Here is a 15,571-nt window from a genome sequence, read left to right on the forward strand (position 1 = left end):
CCCTGGTAGGCCTGAGGGAGCAGAGTCCCTGGCTGTCCCGTGCTGCCCTCGGACACACGGCGCGGGCCGGCAGCAGAGCCTGGGCCAGCCCTGAACTGGTACAAGCCTGAACAAAGGATTATCCAGTGCTCAGTTTATCCATGCCCTGCCAGCACCGCCCCAGAGCCCACCCCATGGCTCCCAGCACCCATACGCGGGGCCAGCTGCAGAGACAGCGTTCTGAAGTGGGGCTCAGTTCCCCCCGCCCCCAGCTGTGGGGGGACAAATGACGCTTCCTATGCCAGCAGGGCCTGCTGCAGCCCTGGGAGGAGGATTTGTGCCAAGGGAGAGGGGAGATGCTGTTTGCACCCCAGCTTCCTGCCTTGGGAGTGTCACTGGGAGAGGCCAGCCACCCCAGCCAGTGCTGCCCCATTGTGTGTGTGTGGGGGGGGGGCGCCCCAACACAGGCACCTGCTGGCTGCTGAGGGTACCGTGGGAGAAGCAGACCTAATCCAGGGCCCAATCTAGCTCACAACCACCATGAAGCATGTCCCAGGGGATTGCTCTCCTAACGCTGACTGTAGCGGGGACTGGGTGCCCATGCCAGGGCTGAGTCATCAGGCTGCTCTGGTACACAAGGACCCTCTTTAAAAGTCTGACCCCTTGCGCATAGCCCTAGATCGTCGCTAACCCTGCTACAGGCACCAAGCCCCAACTCGCGCTGAGTGGTACAGAGCCTGGCTCAGCCAGCCCCTGCTAACAGGTGTCCTTACAGTGCGAGGCGAGCGAGGGCTCTGATAAGCTCTTGGGCAAGTGGGTATTTTCAAATGGTGACGGGGGGCGGAGGGGGTGTGCAGTCAGCCCTGAAGCTATTCGCAGCATGTTGGCTGCTGCGGGCTAGGGAGGGAGCAAAGGCGGGGAAGGAGCAGGGCAGAAGGAGGGGCAAGTGAGGAAAGCTGCCTAAACTTGGCAGTCCCACGTAAGTATTCCCGGCCCAGTGGGAGAGGTCAGCTGTCACAGCACAGATTCTCCAAGGGTGTTTCATCCTCTCTAAAATACTCAGCTGACACGGCAAGGATTGCAAAGCACAACCCCCAGCACCGAACGCCATATAAATAGAAGGCTCCCAGCTGGGTGGAATGTTAGAGAAGTTTCTCGACCCTGAGCACAAACGTTTATTTAAGCTCCTGCCAGGGATCGGAAGGGAAAGGGGCAGGTTGACAGAGGAAAGAAGCGTCTTAAGTTTGGGAATTTCTCGCTCCCTCGAAGGGATTTTTCACCAACAAGGTATTTTTTTTCTTTCCTCTCCCACTTTCTCTGGTGTGGAATTTCAAACAAACGGGATACTTTTTCTCTCCTCTCGCTCCCTGCCTCCCGAATCTCTGCTCCCTGCATTTTAAAGTTTTGAATGATTCAGCCCTGTTTTTTTTTTTCTTTTTATCTTGTTGGTTCTGGGGAACGGGTATAAACTAATATAAACTGTCAGAATCCGAGCACAGCAGGTCCCCCCTCTCTGGTTTGGGGGAGTGGATGACTCAATCCAGGGAAACTTCGCACTAAGGAACACAAAAGCAAACACTGACATTTCTTGTGCTCTAGAGCCGGACAACGTTGGGAGTTTTGGCCTCACTCCGTGTTGTTTTTGACTGAGAAGAAAATCATGGCTGACAGCCAGCTGCCCTTTTCCTGCCATTACTCCCCCAGGCACCGAAATGTCCGAGACCGATTCAGAGAGCCTGGCTTGTCCTCTCGACTCCTGGACGATGACTTCGGAATGTGCCCCTTTTCCGGGGACCTGACTGCAGACTTGCTGGACTGGGCTCGCCCACGACTGACCAGTACCTGGCCCGGTCCACTGCGATCGGGAATGGCCCGAGCCTCTGGCATGCCCCCTCCTGGCTACGGCTCCAGGTTCAGCAGTTACCCTGAAGGTCGGAGTCCTGCTCCCTTCTCTGGGGAGCCCTGGAAGGTGTGTGTCAACGTGCAAAGCTTTAAACCCGAGGAGCTGACGGTGAAAACCAAGGACGGCTATGTGGAAGTGTCAGGTGAGTGAGAGACAGGGAGAAGAGGAAGGGAAGCACAGAAAAAAGGAACATAGAGAAATGGAAATAAATCTAGGTCCTGAAAAAAAATCTAAGGTTCAAGAACTATTTCCAGCAGTTTCTGCCACGCCTGTGTAAGCTTTATTTTAACAAAGAAACAGTCCCCTGCAGCATTTGCACCCCAAACACTGCAGCCCGAGGCAGGGAAAGTGAACTTGACAAACAAAAATGTGTGGGACGGGGCTACTCCCAGCATCCAGGCTGAGAGAACGAGAGGAGGTTAACAGGCTTGAGGGCCTGATTCTCCTTCTGCTGACTCCAGTTTCCCAGCAGAGGACGTTGATAGAGTTGTTCCTGATTTACACTAGTGTGAGAGGAGAATCAGGGCCTAGAGGTTTAAATGGTCTGCCAGTTTTGATGAGCGAGGTTGTTATTAGTAAGGACATTCATTTCATTAAACTGGACAGGGTGAAAGTCTAAGCAAAGGGCAAGGGGTGAGACTTTCAAAGCTGCCTAAGGATTGGAAATTGAGCGTCCAAAGCACATAAGTAACTTTGAAAATCTCAGCCCAAAAAAGCATAGAGTGTTCACATCCATAAAGGAAGAACTTGCTGCCTGATTACTGTGCTGGACACAGGATGAAATCCTACACAGCGGGTAGCTCTATCCAGGGCAGAGCCCAGTGAGCCCAGACTGAGACCTGGGCTCTGTTCCTCTTTTTACACTTTGGCAACACTTGTCATGCCAAACAAGTCTCACTGAGTTCAACTGAAGTGATTAGTCCCCATGAAGTCAATAGCACCAATCATGGCAGTAGTGAGCATTTGCAGGGTTGGGCCCCAAGACAATTCTGTTAATTATGGATCATTCCAGAGTTTATGGTATCAACGGGAAATTCCTTTAAAGGGACAGTGTCTCACTACAATGTCCTCAGGCATTCAGCAGCTACTGGCAGTCAGGAATGCTGCAGTAATCCCACTGTCCACCCCTCCCCCAAACAGTAACAAGTCCTAAAGAGGCAGGACAACCGGACAAAAAGAACAGTAGGAGGAAGGGGGCTGGAAACGAAGATGAACCAGAAAGAGTTAAGTGGAGGTTTTAAAATAAGGGAGGATTAACAAGTGGCGGGGGCGGGGGGGAGCACATACATTGTGCAATTGGGTTAGGGAAGGGTGATAGAAACAGAACATAAAGCTGGGAAACAAAGGGAGCGGTTAACAGAGCAGAAATAAAAAAAGAAATAACCTGGGAAGGAAAAAAACCCTGTCTTTATGTTGTGTCTAATCGTTAATTCATTTAGCATCCTCTGCAATAACATTGGGGATGGAGCCAATTCACTGACGCTCAATGAGGAGGCCATAAAAATTCTATTGTGATTCCCCAACAATTAATGTAGCATTAAAAATAATGTTGTACCAGGAAAACATAAAGTGGGCAGAAAAAAAACAAACCCTGATGAGATTCTCTCTGCACAGCCCTGCTAGCAAGCGCCAGGGGGAAGGAAAGGTCTGAACAGAAGAAAAGAAAAGTAAAAGAACCAGGGCTGGCTCTTCAGCTGTTGTAAATCAATTTCACCCCTTTGACTTGAAAAGAGCCCTGCTGCTCTGCTTCACAGAGCTGAGCTGTAAGTGCTCTGGTGAACTGCACCATCCCCTGGGGAAGGAAGTTGGAGGATTATGCTGGGGATAGGGGAGGGAAAGGACCAGGCCGCTCCTGGCATGGCAGGAGTCCAGAAAGATCTGCTTTCAGTCTGAAGTGTCAGGAGGGAGACTGGCCGTGCAGCAAAACAGTGTGAAAACATTGGAGTGCAATGACCCATCAAGCTACAGTGGGCAAAGTATTGGGAAAATCTATCCTGCCAGAGGGATGGACTATGGCAGCCTTCTGGATCTCGTCAGGCTTGGATTTCTATGACTCAAAGGTTTTGGGAAACCATAGCAAAAGTGACCATAACCAGGATTAAGGCTAGGGAGAGCAGGAGAGAGCTGTTGCTTGCTAACTCTTGCCAGAGGAGCAGGGTAACTAAGCGGAAAGGTTTTCCCCCTTCCAGAAGGGACTCCTGCACTAGAGCAGGGAGATTCTGGCTGATGAACTGTCTTTTTAAAGTGACAAATAAGCTTTGGACCAGATGAACCAAACAAAATACCGCCCGTTCTGATCAGCGCCTTGCTCTGGGAGCACCCTGGGGGAGAAGGCTCGTCCTTGTGTTTGGGAACTGATCATGTCTGAGCTGCCTGCTGGTAGTAGCCTCCCTGCAGAACATGGTCTGGTGCTTGATGCCTGCTCTTTGGGCCATGAAATATGATGCTGGTAACTCCTTCCAGCGGGTGAAGTCAATGGGAGTTGTATCCACTCCCGCTACGGTGGAATCTGCCTTGTGAAAGGGAACCGAGAAGCAGCAGCTAGAAACCAGTTTTCTTCCTGCTGGGTTTGACTTGGGGGAGGTTCCTTCTGGGGGGAAGCACGCCACGCCCCATACATAGAGTTAGTGGCTTATGGCAAGTTCGGCCACTGGGTCAGCAGATGCAGCTGGGGGCTGATTCAGGACTAGCTAGAGCTGTGCAGAGAACTGATTATTTTTGGCTCGCCGGCCAAACCGAAAAATTGGGGGTGGAGGGCGGGGGAATCGTTTTGGGCCAAACCAAATGTTTTTTTTTATTTTTGGATTTTTGTACATTTAAAACAATGATCAAAAAAATGTGAAAGAAAAAATCATTTCAAATTTAAAAAAGAATCCAGACATTTGCTGTAGATAATGGCTGAACCAAACATTTTGATTTTTTTCAGAATGGGGGGGAGGAGTGACTGAAACAGTGAATTCTACACAAATTCACAAAATGTTTAGGTCAACTTGAATCTGAATCTTTTAGTGAAGAGAGTTTTTTGTCTGTCTGAAGAATTTCATCCAGCTCCATTCTGGATGCTGGGTGTATGCCACCACCCTAACGTTACTCACGTCACTCCTGATTTATGCAGATGTGAGATCACAATCAGGTCTATCTGATTATTATTCCACATCTATACTGCAGTATATTAATCAGAGGCCTCTGATCTATACATCTGCCATGTAATGAAAACTCTCAGAGCATCCACTTGGATTTTAAACTTGCATTTAAACACAGAAGTAAGGCCCAGGGTTTTCTGCCATTCTGTTGCTTTGCAGACACACCCCAGGCTTAATTGGAGACATTGTCTCAGAACAAGCAGCAATCATGTTTCACCCTTAGCACTGGTCTCTAACACAGAATGTTCCAATTAAGCCATGTGCTACATTCCGGAATTTAACCCTGTAGTTGCTGAATTAGACTATTGAGCATTATGTAGCAGAGGGTGCTTATCTGTCCATTATTAATAGCTCAGGAGCACCGAAAGTGTGCCAGATACTTTCCAGACAAATAAGGGGGCAACAGTGTGGCCACCTCCTGAGATTTTATTGGGAGTTTTATGATACTTAGTGATTTTTCTTAAAGCCCCAGCTCCTGGAGGCATGGGATCAAGTGACACTCTCAGCTTTCATTATACAATAAAGGTAATTGTCTAGCCTTCCTGGCTGTGAAGTGTGAAAATGTGGCCCAAGTGTGACCCTAAAGACTCAGAAGGCATTTTTTTCATGATTGTTAAGCCAATGTCATGATTTGGGGGGACTCATGATTTTTAAACACACAGGCTTGGCAAAACCAGGATGACCAAGTGAGCAGGGAAGTTCAGCTCACCTTGTTAATTCCATGTTTCATTCAATTTTGATGTGAGTATAGCAAACCATGGCCACATACAGATAGATCTCCCATGGTCATTCCATGCCTTCAGCACCCAAAACACAGGTCTTCACCACTTGGTCTGAAAGGGGAGCTCCCCGAGCTAAGAGAGAGTCTGGTCAGGAGGAAGACCTGGAAGAGCATAGAAAGAAGCTGCCTGCTATAGGAGTGACTGAAGAGGCCAGTAGAGGGCGACATAATCACATGTATTGGCATGCACAACTTGCTGGGAGGTTAGGGGACTGGGGTCAAAGGCCTTTTGGGGGAGATTACCCCTCAGGAAGGAGTTGAAATAGAAGAAGGTGGAGGTGTGGACTGTCACAGTCCTCCACAAGCTGTAGCCTCACTTCCTCAGCTACCGCTACGCCTCTAAATCTCCCACACTGTATCACACTTGGATTCATGACCATTTTCCATAACACTGGGTAGGAGACTCTCTCGGGCTGATAATCTGATGGGCATAGGGGTGGTACAGGACATGCTTCAGCTGCTGTGGGATCTGCACCCACTCTTACATGCACTCAGAAGTTCAGGTGCTTCCCCAAAGATAGTCTTGAACTATCCCCATTGTCTGGGGCTCTGTGCTCATTACAGCAATACTAAGCAACCAGCAGTGTCAGCCAACCAGAACCCACCAAGGCCTCACCTGCCAGCGCTTCAAGTTATTTAAACTCTCTTGCCTATGAATTCTAAATAGATTTTTCAAGTTGTTTTATTGATCTGTCCCAACCTCCAGCTGTTCAGACAGTCTCATTCTGCTATGTGAACACCTTGCTACCCTAAGTATCTCATTCTAAGTATCTTCTTTAACACACGGTTTTTGTCACCGTCCACCACCTCCATTCCTTCTCACCACAAAACCTTCTAATGGCTCTGATCAGTTCTAGGACGCTGAGAACTTTGGAGCGGGGACATTTCAGGACTTGTTGAAGCCAATAGCAAAGCTCCCATTGGTTTTACTGGTGCAGGAACAGGGCCTTCGAGAGCACAGCCCAGTTAGCCTATTGCTATTTTGGATCTGTAGTACATAGAGGTGTATTTGACCCATCTAGAACCTGGATGTCCACATGCTTTTGGCTCCAATAAGATTAGGCTTCCAGCAAGGGTAGTCTCAGAGCAGTGCTCCTCAACCTCTTCCATGCCTACCCACCTCCCTGGAACCTCCCTTCCATCTGGCTAGGATCCCCTCCCATTTAGCATTATGAAAAGGGTAGGGCAGTCTTGACCCCATGACACCTGCTTACGACTCGACATTGAGAACCGGGGCCAGAGTATCTTCTCACATTGGTGTAAATCAGGAACTACTCCACTGAAGCCGACATTAGTGTAAGGGAGAGCAGAATTAGGCCCACTAACCTAGATGCAGAAGGCAGGGTTCCTTCTCCCACGGTGCCTGTTTGCTGTTAAATTTTGGGCTTAGTACTGCAGGTTCCTCCACCATCAGCTTCTCCCCATGTTGTTTTTCTTTTAGGCGGCTCTTGCAGAAGCAGGAGCTTTGCTTGGGTCAAAACTGTGAAGGGAGATTTGAACATGGAGTGGGTGTGGGGGGGGATACTGAGTAGAACTTTTTTTGCCTGTTTGTAAAACAGCCCTGTGAGACAATGTTGTTGTGTGTTCCCGTTCCCTCCAGGCAAACATGAAGAGCAACAGGAAGAAGGAGGAATAGTCTCCAAGAACTTCACCAAGAAAATCCAGTATGTATAATATACACCGTGGTTTCTCAGTTCTTTCTTATGGGGCTTGCCCACATGGGGCTCTCACTCCACAGAGGAGAGCAGGACTTAGGAATGATGACCAGTCTCTTATTTTTGAGAGCATGAAATGATTTTCTGAGCAAGCAATCAAGCTACTCTCCCTCAGCTCCCTGTGATCCACTGACGGCCAGGTTCTGCTCTCAGATGACCTGGGTCCCATTGATTGTAATGGGATTGGCCCGTGGGCAGACTGTGCCCCTAATGCACACCCATCCTCCTGACATCCAAATGAGGTTGATATGGATGCTAAAGTCTTGTTACTAGGTGTGTACTCCTGGGGAAACTGGTAACCTCACTAGCTTGAAAGGGTGGCCTGCAAGTGCAGATATTGGAGTCAGTTACTGAACCTGAGTGTAAATACTGAGACCAATGCTGAAATTATTCCCTAATATAGAGGTCAGCCCCGCAAGAAGCCATCAACTGCATCCCCTTCAGTAGGACGCCCCCAGCATTGACTCCATCAACAGATGGGCTGAGATTTTTGAGGCTGCCTAGGTGATTTGGAGTCAGCATTCCCACTGAAATTAATAGTTGTGTATCTAAAGCCCCTGGACAGCTTTGAAAACCTTAGCCATAAAGTCTGGTTTCTTGTGCAGCTAGATGGGAAACATAAACCAGTGAGATGTGTTTGAAGCGTGTGGAATTCCCTGCCCACAAACCACATTCTTTCCGGGTTTGTTATTACAAGCCCAAGTCTGTGTTGGCGCAAGAGATTGCGGGGGCCAAGCTCACCCTTGTGTAATCATATTGACTTCAGCGGAGTCACATCAGGAGTGAATTTGGACCAATGACTCCACAAAATATTTCTGAACTATTTATGAGTACATGAGTAATAATAACAAAAAAACAAAAACCACCTAAGTCCCTGTGGGAATGATTCACACTCCAGAACCCTCTCTGAAATTTAAAGCCACAAGACTGCACAGCTGATGGCGATGCTCTTGCCTCTCATCAGTTCAAATCCAGCCCAGCCTGATAGTGGCAGGGAAAAGTATTTCCACAGGGTGGAATGAGGGAGAGGAGTCGCCATGTCTCCAGCCAACTCCTGCGGAACAGGTGTCCATACAAAAACAGGCTCATTATCGGAAGTCTTAGAAAAGAAGCCAAAGACAACAAATTCCTCTCTTACCCCTGGAGGGATGGAGTCAGGAGTGAGGTGAAATGTGATTCCAAACAAAGCCCCAGGCCCAAACGCTCCTAAAATTCACTGCTGACTTTTAGAGAACAGGTCAAATCAAAACCCAGCTCCAAATTTCCCTCCGCTTCAGGGCAGTTCAAATCTGATTGCAAACTTGTGTCTATTTCAGGGAAATGCATGTTAATGGGGAAACTAAATTTGTGTTACTCTTGGGCGGCAGGAGACCTAGATTCTATTCCCTTCTCTGTCATTGACTTGCTGTGTCACTTAAAAAAAAAAAAACTCTCTGTGCCTCAGTTTCCCCATCTGCAAAACAGGAGTAATGCCTTACCCAGCTTTGAAAAGCACTTTAAGGTCTATAGGCAAAATGCTCTATAGCAGGGCCAAGTGTTGGAAATCAACAAACATCAGACAATTCCAAGTTCTAATTCTACTACCTTACAGTTTCTTTCCCACCACAAAGTCACGTATTGTGGGTGGGATGTCAGTGTTTTACCTTAATCCGTACATTTAACCTTAAGCGTCTGTAGAACATAGACAGGGATAGACCTGGATGTCACAAAATGTTTTGCAAATATCCTTTCCATTGCCAGGAAAGTCAAAGCTGGACAGGGCAGGTTGGAGAGGAACAAGGCTGGACAAATGGGAAGGGTTACAGAGGGTGGGCGTTCCCAGCTCACAGCAGGACTTGACAGATTTATTTCCTGTGATGTTCCTGGCTGTGGTGGTTCTGTAACGCAAGGCGAATGTCTCATTAGCTCATGCTGCTTATAAATATTGCATGACTAAGGCAAAACAGAAGATCTCTTCTTAACACTTACCCAGCCATAATCCTAACTATGATTATTGTGACTATATATTTGGAATTGGCTGGAATGTTCATATTAGGGGAAATAAAGAGAAAGGGGGGGGGGAAAGAAAGGAAACGTCACAACCTCCAAAAACTAGAAAGGGGGAGAAGTCAAAACTATCAGGGAAAAGATACTCAGACTCAAAAAAAAAAAAAAATTGGCATTAGATATTTTTTTTTTAACTCACAAAAATTTCTCACTCTTTACAAGACAATAAAAAGGGCCCAGAATGGAAACGAAGGTCCCAGGCCAGGAAAACACTTAAGAATGTTTATAATTTAAATAGTGGTCAGTGGAGCAGCTTGTGGTTAAAGTTATGCATGTGCTCAGGTGCTCCGCTGGACTGGGACCAAAGCCCTGGATGACTTGCCCTGCACTTTTCAATTGGGCCAGGGCGTTTGTTTAGCAACAAGTGAGAAGTAGCAGGTACATTGACTTTTCCTTTAAGAGGCCCCGCCTTATTGCCTGGGGAAACTATCTGCTAAGAACTGGTAAAGGGAAGGGCTTTTTTAGGATAATGCAAATGGGTCAGGCCGGTCAGTGTGGCCACCAGTGAAATGAGATCCTCTTGTGCTGGGATACTAGTTTCCCCCCTCCACCCCTAAAAACAAAAAAGGTTATTCCTGCCCTCAAATCTCAGAATCACCTTACCAGACCTCCTCCCTGTGTGTGTAGCTGTGATGGAACAGCACCCCCCCGACCCCCCCAACCCTCCTTGCCTGTCTTCTGCAGCATAATGCTAGAGGTGACACCTTGGGTTTGATTCTGCTGTCACTTGCACTGGTGTAAGTCAGGAGTAAAAGCACTGACGTCAGCAGAGTTACCTGCATGAGATCAAACTCAGGCCCCTTGCTTTGTTCGGACTTGCGCCCTGCCCAGCAGTTGGTGTGTTGGTGCATGCAGAGCCAAGTGCTGCCCAGCCAGTGCTAAGCCTGAGTAACCGGACTAGGAGCAAGGCAGCCGAGTGGGGCTCTGGAGGCGGGACTTCCCGCCTCGAATGCAGGAGTGTCGCAGGGAATGGCTGTGTTGCTGTCACTAGCAGTGTCCGTGGGCTGTCACAGCCTCTGGGGGACGTGTGTTCCCCGGTCAGAGCGGATTTAGGTTTGTGGCTCTGTGGCCATTCCCTTGCCAAGCCCCCAAAACTAGACACCCAGGGCCCAGTTACCATTGTCCTGCACCTTGCTACCTCATTTGAACCCAGTGCACAGTGAATGCCAGAGTTTACCCAGTCACAATGAACGCTTGACACCCTCTCTTTGCACTGGCGCAAATGGTGAGCCAAGCTGCAAAGCAAGGGAGGGTCCAATCCGCAAAATTTAGATTGATGGATTTCTTTGGAAATCAAAAGCGGACCGAGCTTTGCACGGAGGCTTCTCTGCCCAGATGCTAAATGCAAGCAGGCCTGCATGCCTGAGCACAAACTGGTTGGGTGAGATGGGAGACAACAGTATGAAAGCAGATTTACCCTGCCCAGCCCAGGCAAGCTACTTAGTAACCAGTCAGAGAGGCTCCTTATTTGGGCATGGGGTTTTTTTTGCCATGACGCAGGCTGTGACATAAAGATGATTTACTTGTGCTTTGCAGAAGCTCAAACTGCATAAGCTGTGAGTGGCATCCAGTCAAACATATCTGCAGATGAGATTAAACTGAGAGCCTTGTAGTGAAAAGAGAGGTCTTTAAACATGCACAGAACATGCACAGTTATAATACTTAATAATACAAGGCATTACCAAGTCTCCGTGCAGGTAAATGAGTTTCTGGATCTGCTTGAGGTTTATTAATGTGATTTAAATAATTCTTTGTACATCTCTATATGTTTTTTCCATGTAGGGTTCTCTTTACAAACATTAACCAATCTAGCCTCATAACAGCCCATGATGTATGTAAATAATATCTCTACCATTTCACATATGGGGAAACTGAGGCACAGAGCGATCTATTTAAAAGACTCAGTCAAGTCTGTGCCAGGGATGGGTAAGGATCCCAAGACTCTTGACTCCCAGTCCTGTGCACTAACCACAGGACCGTTCTTCCTAACCACCTTTCGTCCAATTTATTAGTGACCATATTCTCTGAAAGTGACACTGGCTAGACCCATTCCACGAATGTGGATTTCCACTGGTGTGTGCAATACAGTATAAGGATAGCTTGCCAAGAAAAATATACCGCTCAATAACTTAAATGTGCCCCACAATATTTAATTGCTGTTTATTAGCAAAAAGTGATCCTGCCACAATATTTGTTAACCCTGAGTAATGGAGACATTTTACTTGACTTGATGGTCCCTACAGCTGAACTATCTATCTATGCTTAAGAGTCAATTTATTGAGAGACTTGCATCTGCTTTTCTATGGAGCAGCTGTGTTCTCCAGCAGCCATTTTGGCTATTCCTAAGCAGTGTTTACCAGTGGAAAATACGAAGGATGGACAAGTCAGTAATGATGTAGGAGCATAGCATGCTGTGATGCGAAAATGGAATTGCCACAAAGCCCAGTTTGGAAAATACAACACAGGTAACAACCACAAGTGACAGGTTTCAGAGTAGCAGCCGTGTTAATCTGTATCTGCAAAAAGAACAGGAGTACTTGTGGCACCTTAGAGACTAACAAATTTATTTGAACATAAGCTTTCGTGGGCTACAGCCCACTTCATCGGATGCATAGAATGGAACATATAGTAAGAAGAGATATATATACACATACAGAGAACATGAAAAGGTGGAAGTAGCCATACCAACTGCAAGAGGCTAATTAATTAAGTTGAGCTATTATCAGCAGGAGAAAAAAAACTTTTGTCGTGATAATCAAGATGGCCCATTTAGGCAGTTGACAAGAAGGTGTGAGGATACTTAACAGGGGGAAATAGATGCAATATGTGTAATGACCCAGCCACTCCCAGTCTCTATTCAAACCGAAGTTAATGGTATCTAGTTTGCATATTAACTCAAGCTCAGCAGTTTCTCCTTGGAGTCTGTTTTTGAAGCTTTTCTGTTGCAAAATTGCCACCGTTAAGTCTGTTACTGAGTGGCCAGAGAGGTTCAAGTGTTCTCCTACCACAAGTGCTTGTCTGAAAACTACAGGGGAAAGCAGTGTAGTGGACACTGAAGAAAAGCGATTGGCAGCCCCATTAATTTTCCATTCCTCTTTTTAGACTCCCATATGAGGTGGATCCTGTCACAGTTTTTGCTTCCTTATCGCCAGAGGGTCTGCTGATTATTGAAGCACCACAGATACCACCCTACTGCCAGTACGGAGACAGCAGCTATGGCAACGAGATCCCAATGGACAGCCAAGAAGCAACCTGTGCTTGAAGTGTCTTCCCCGTTCCCTTTCTTCCTGCTCCCTCCCTGAAAAGATTTCTCTCCAATTCCAGATGTGATTGCATTAGCTGAATGGAAGTGTACATTGGATATTTTCTTAAAGGGCCCTGTTTCCTCACATTTTACACACATATATTCTTGTTCTAATCAGATTGATTTTGCGCTGGGAGAAGGTGGTTGACTGTAGGTATCCAGTATCATTACTAACGTTGTTCTTTGTAATACGGTTGCACCTAGATGGCCTAAGAGAGCTCAGAGCCCTGTTGTGCTAGGCACTCGACATACACACAGTAGTAGGCAGTCCCTGTCCCGATGAGCTTACAATCGAAATAGACGAGACAGATGAACGATGGGAGGTGAAACAGAGGCGAAGTGACTTGCCTGAGGTCGTTCTCAAAGTCATTGGCAGAGCCAAGAATAGAACCCAGGTCTCTTGACCTCTAGTTAAGTGCCTTAATTACGAGACCAAACTGCACTTCACTATTATGGGTCACTTATTTTTCTCCATTAGCTGACACTGACCAGCATGGGGCAGAGAATTTACCATAGCGAGGTCCAAGCAGTGGTTGAAATCCCCTTACAAACTACTCATGGGCTCTGATCCTAGCTAGTCTTACTGAAACTGGAGTAGATAACTCCATAGCTCCAACTTCTCTCTTCGATACTTCCCCCTCAGCAATAAGTATCCAATACAGCCCACAGTTTCACCAAGATTTTATAGAGGTCTTACGTGCTCCAATATTGTTTATCTGTATATCAGACAGAACAAAGTGGATGTCTTCTTTATTATTATTATTTTGCTACATGTTAGAGATGGAATATTTATGACCATATCAAAAATCTTTTCTCCTCTTCAATTCAAATGCAACTCTATAGTCATACCAACTGTGCATCTTTGTCCTTATTTGAACTACTGCTCTTTAAACAGCCTCTTGCCAGGATCTGCACTAGTGATGGACAGCTGTTGCTTCGTAGACAGACAAACTGACAGATCTGACATATTTCAAAATGTGTGCATGTTTGGAACCTTTTTCCCAAAGAGGATTTGTGCTTTTATTGGACAAACTTGATGAATAAAACTAGTTCACATTCTTAGCTGTTGTGTTTGTCTTTCCAGAAACCAACTAGGATTTGATTGGTTTGGGGGAATGGCAAAAAGCTAGTCTCCAAAGGGGGAGCAGCAGAGTTTCATGATGGGCGTTGTGGGTTGGGACAGGACGTGAGTTAAGTTGAGCTGGCTGAGAATTTTACAATGATACTCTTTTTTTTGACGGAAAATGCAGTTTTTGCAAAATCAAAATTTTCCATGGGGAACATAGCTGTGTTGCTGACATTTTTTTATACTCTGTCAGGAAAACAAACAAAACATTTCTTTTTGCGTTAGTCTGACATTAATCTGTGTCTGTCTGAGCTGCCACGGTGCCTTGTGGGAATTATAGACTCATGCTTCCCTTTGCTTCTGAACTATACCTCCAGTGACGCACCATAATCTCACCTCTGGTTGAACTGCTGCAGTGCATCATGGAAGTCACATGATCATACTGTATCATGGGAGATGCAGTCCAGCCAGGGAACCCGGCCCATAGAGGAGAAAGGTGGCAGGAGGTGTTCCAACAACTCCCATAGGGCACTGCAGCAGCTCAGAAGACACAGATTCATGTTGAATCGAGTAGAAACAAAACACTTCAGTTTGGTTCCACAAACCATAATGTTTTGACACCTCTGAATTGAAGTGTTTCAGAACTTCCCATTCCATTAAAAATGTTGATATTTTTACTTTTCATCCTGACTCTGGACAAAACCAAATTTCAAATGATCCGACTCTTCCACATGCTGGAAACTCTGATTTTCAACAAGCTCTACAGTTAGGGGGTTTTAATGGTCCCCGTGTCTCCCTCGTGCATCCTACAATGCTGCAAAATGGGAGTGTTACTGGCACAATAGTTTTTCCCATAACAACTATGCTGAATGTTCTTCAGTTCAGACATTCCCATCCGGCACACTTCTTATCAGTACGAGGCCCTGTTCCTACTGGAACTCGTAAACAAATTGCAACCAGTTAGTGGCATGGGTGATGTCCTCACACAATATGGTTAATACTTGCGTGGAAACCATGGCAGCTAACCATGGCAGCAGCCTAGGCTGACATGTGTCTCTCTTCCTGTAACCAGGTCTCACCATTGGGGTTTGCCCGTATGGACAGAACCCCCCACAACCACGTTCCTGAATCCTCTCTATTCTGTGTGCAGCAGGAAATCCCAGCATGCATTGCCCCAGGTGCTGCTGGGGTCTTTCTATGAGCAGGAATCTATCGCCTACTGAGACAGTGTGATGGGGTGTGCAGAGCCTATCCCTCGGCTGGTGAGGAAAGAGTTAACCCCCTTTTCCATAAGCAGGGCCACAGCTGTGCATCCTCAGTGTAAAGATGCTTAGGAGAAGGTAGAAGCAGCTCTGAGGAAGGGAAGGCTCAACTCCTCACACTCTGTATAAGGGACCAGGTGGGTGGGTTGGGTGAAGTGACCAAGAGGATTGTCAGCAGAACCAGAACCAGGCATCCACCTAGCAGGACAGATCCTGTTGTTTATCTTCTCCTGGAAACCAGGGTGAGCCAAGCATTTTCCAGCTTCTGAGGACTTACACACTCAGAAGCTGCCCTGTAAGGAGTGGATCTTTACTTCTCCTTGAGGAGCTGGTACATAAACTATGCTTTGTTTGGAACTAGAGGCTGGGCCT

At 46.9% G+C, this 15,571-nt stretch overlaps 1 protein-coding gene across 1 annotated transcript; it reads left to right on the plus strand.

The window, feature by feature from the left end:
* The first annotated feature begins 1,011 nt into the window (after positions 1-1,011).
* Positions 1,012-13,933, plus strand: HSPB8 (heat shock protein family B (small) member 8). The gene is made up of 3 exons (XM_048821880.2): positions 1,012-2,024; positions 7,407-7,470; positions 12,670-13,933. Exons 1-3 carry the CDS (start codon positions 1,640-1,642, stop codon positions 12,827-12,829), a joined length of 609 nt encoding a protein of 202 aa, XP_048677837.1. The 5' UTR covers positions 1,012-1,639; the 3' UTR covers positions 12,830-13,933.
* Positions 13,934-15,571: the final 1,638 nt, after the last annotated feature.

This window comes from Caretta caretta, chromosome 15 (assembly GCF_965140235.1).
Source record: "Caretta caretta isolate rCarCar2 chromosome 15, rCarCar1.hap1, whole genome shotgun sequence".
Lineage (NCBI taxonomy): Eukaryota > Metazoa > Chordata > Testudines > Cheloniidae > Caretta > Caretta caretta.

Coding starts and splice junctions, on each gene's coding strand:
- HSPB8 (XM_048821880.2), top strand. CDS start 1,640: ATGGCTGACAGCCAGCTGCCCTTTTCCTGCCATTACTCCCCCAGGCAC. Junction 2,025..7,406: donor CGGCTATGTGGAAGTGTCAG/GTGAGTGAGAGA, acceptor CGTTCCCTCCAG/GCAAACATGAAGAGCAACAG. Junction 7,471..12,669: donor AACTTCACCAAGAAAATCCA/GTATGTATAATA, acceptor TCCTCTTTTTAG/ACTCCCATATGAGGTGGATC.